This window comes from Phaethon lepturus, unplaced genomic scaffold (genome assembly GCF_000687285.1).
Source record: "Phaethon lepturus isolate BGI_N335 unplaced genomic scaffold, ASM68728v1 scaffold46362, whole genome shotgun sequence".
Lineage (NCBI taxonomy): Eukaryota > Metazoa > Chordata > Aves > Phaethontiformes > Phaethontidae > Phaethon > Phaethon lepturus.
The window spans coordinates 16,130-19,324 of record NW_010524960.1 but is presented as its reverse complement, the minus strand read 5'-3'; the positions used below and the strand labels follow the sequence as shown (position 1 = coordinate 19,324).

General features: G+C 45.5%; 1 protein-coding gene across 1 annotated transcript in view; it reads left to right on the top strand.

The window, feature by feature from the left end:
• The window catches only part of FKBP3 (FK506 binding protein 3, 25kDa), a gene marked incomplete at its 5' end in the record, with an annotated part of 4,329 nt that extends 1,228 nt beyond the window's left edge, over positions 1-3,101 (top strand). Inside the window, 3 exons of the mRNA XM_010282608.1 lie at positions 420-487; positions 2,065-2,162; positions 3,047-3,101. Coding sequence (XP_010280910.1) covers positions 420-487; positions 2,065-2,162; positions 3,047-3,101 — 221 coding nt within the window. The remainder of the gene's footprint in view (positions 1-419; positions 488-2,064; positions 2,163-3,046) is intronic.
• Positions 3,102-3,195: the final 94 nt, after the last annotated feature.

Genomic DNA, 3,195 nt, shown 5'->3' with positions numbered 1-3,195 from the left:
AGGCTAGAAACGGTCTTCCAGCAGTGGTGTCCAACACTGAGAGGAACAGCAGGGCTGTCACTGGAGCGCTACCTGTGATTCATTGTACTTATATGTACGTTCCCTATCGAAGTTTTTTGTTTCAGTAATGTGTTTATGACTTGTACCATCAACTTAGCAATTCAGAATGAGTCTCTTATGTTCACTGGATCAGTATTTGAAAGACGCTCATCAACTTTAGCTCTTAGTGCAACTTGAACATTTAATAATGTTTTTAGTTCACAGCACTAAATTTTCCCCTAAAAATCTAACAGTGGGCTAAAAATAATATTATAAGAACAGATATTTATATAAAGCATGATCATAATAGTAATTTTAGATAGAAGTATGATATGTGCTGGTGTGATGTTAAAGCAAATGAACATATAACTGTCTTTCAGGTTCAAAGAAGAAAAAAGCAGCCAAACCTTTAAGTTTCAAAGTTGGCGTAGGAAAAGTAATTCGAGGTGTAAGTAAACCATTAACGACTCCCTCAATCCAAAAAGTTTCAGGATTTATGACTGGGGTGCAAACTTTGAGCTGCTGTTCTTGTTTCTTGTGGACATAAAAAGGCAAGTTGAAAGTGTTTACACCCACAGAATGTCATATTTATTCTTTGCAGATGCATTTATCAATCTGCAGTGTCATTGCTCTCATGAAGTAGTGCGTGGAGCACAGCGTAACAACTACGTGTCCCTCGGGACAAGCACAGCCATCTGCATGCTTCTGCCTCGTGCTTTGTACAGCAGACAAGGTTATGGGGTTCCCAGGGCTCCATCGGTCACACTGTGCATTTGGTGTGCTTTAGTCTGTCAGAAGATTGTTTTCTCTCAGCGTCTTTTCGGTATTTTTCCTGGTGCCTCTTCATGTGCACCTCAGCTCATGTTAGCTCTGAACTGGATGCTGAAACTCCAAGTCCTAGTTGCTGTCATGCACTAAAATGAGTTGCAGTTCTGCTGCTGTAACTCCTCGGCTGTGTCCAGCACTGAGGGAATATCTAGGTAGGCTAAAAGCACTCAGTAGAACACTCGAGTGTTCTGCACACCCATCTGCTCGCTTACATCGTGGCATCACAGGCAGTGGTGTGGACTTGGTGTGTCTGGGAGTACAAATGTGCAAAGCAAACAAGGTGCTTAACTGTTCTCTCGCTGCTGCTGAGCCAGTGGTGAAATTGGTGGCTGTCTGCACAAGATGGGAATGCAAGAAGGATCTTACGCTTACCTGACATTAAAAACATAACAAACCCAACCCAGCATCATCTTCCATGCTGCTGCTATGCAGGAAAAAGGCCTTTATGGGTGACAGGATTGCAGCAGAGAAGGGGAAAATGTCCCTGGGCTTGTGGCCAGTACCGCAGAAGCAGTGGTTGCCTGGGTTTTTCTGTAGTCTCTTGGCATAGCGCTGCTGCATTTGGGTGGGTGCCAGATCTGTTCCTTGTGCAGCTACAAGGCATGAGCAGCAGCTGTTCGCTGTGAAATGTTGATATGGTGCTAAACCGAATGCCAGCTTTGGGCAGCACGAGCCAGTCTTGGAGAGGGACAAGCACTGAAACAAAACTAGTCTTTAAGCGTCAGCCTAAAACAAATGCCAATCCATTGATACTGCAGAGTGGTGGGGAAACACGAGGTCGAGGGAGGCCAGCCCCTTGGTACCCACTACAGCATGGTGGTGGTGTGGTGGTCTGCCATGAAACGCATTCCGGAACTGTGGATACTTCAATGCTTCATTGGCTTGCTAATGTCTGCCCAACAGAGAAGCACGAACCTGAACTGCGAAGTGCAGTACAGGCTAGTGTGGGAGCAGGGAGCATCAGCCACGGGGGAGCGTTTCCACAAATAAAAAGGTGAAGCTACCGCAGGGCTGCGCTCCGGGGTGGGTGAGCACGCTGGAGAGAACGGTGCAGTACCACGCAGGTATTCATCGGAGAAAATTGGAAGAGCACGTGACATGCACTTCTGGTCAAGCTCTGCCAGACTGACATGCTGTTCTGTTCTTTGAGTTTGCTTTGTTTTTTTATGTTTGGTTTTGTTTGTTCTTTTCTTTTAGTGGGATGAAGCTCTCCTAACAATGAGTAAAGGAGAGAAGGCTCAACTGGAAATTGAACCCGAGTGGGCATATGGCAAGAAAGGGCAACCAGATGCTAAGTATCCTTCCCCAATCAGTAACTCATTAAGTAACTTGGAAATGCTGGGTGGAATAAAGTGCTTTGTGGACAGGGGTGTAATGGAGGGGAGCATTCACTTGTTACTCATAGCAGGCTTAGAAGGTTCATGAATATAAAGAAATTCAGTGAACTTAATGGCTGGATGCAATTGCCCGTTTGTTCTGAAGAAAAGCTCCTGGAGGGAGTACTGCAGAGAACTTGCTGTTTTCTGCCTGCTTTTTTACTCCAGCTGCTTATTCCTGCAACACTGATGGGGATGCTAACCAGTGCAGCAGGGAGGTGGGAGGAAGGCTACCGGCTCTAACTGTAGAGACAGAGTTAAATCTTGGCTAGAACTGGTTCTGGGATACAACTGAAATACGGGCTGGAGGGAGTGATCCTCCAGAACATCTTGTGTGGTCATGTACCAGTGCTTCCAGAGGAAGGGACATGATTGTTCTCTCCTGCTCAAATCCTGTGTCATGATGACTTTAAAGGACTGTCTGGAAATCCTCCTTCCTTCTGGTATAGTAGGACAGTCTAATGTCCTCCCAGAGGAAGACTAGTGACTGTGTCCCAAAAATGGAGACGATGCTTAAGCAGTTCATCAGCAGGATGGGAATAAGAAGTACGGCTTAATACAGGTGTAGCTGCAGAGCTGGTACCCAGTACCTTGTGCCAACCCATGTGGACAGCAGCTGTGGTCCTGTGCTAAATCTGAGATGTTAAAACGGGTCAGTGAAATACAAAACTGACAGAGGAGAAGCAGGACAGCAGGTGGCAAATCCCCTAATGCTGAGGGCTCTGTTTACTATGCAGGGATTGTTTCCAGGGATTGGGCTTTTGTTTGGTGGTTTTTAAAGCTTCCTTAACTTATGCAAACAGGATTCCACCAAATGCAAAACTTTTCTTTGAAGTGGAATTGGTGGATATCGAGTGAAATGAAGAGTTTCTGTTGCTGCTGGGAATCCATTTATGATCAAGAAAGCTTCTGCCAACTGCAGTTTTGCTTTTGTAACTTCAGGATATAGTTA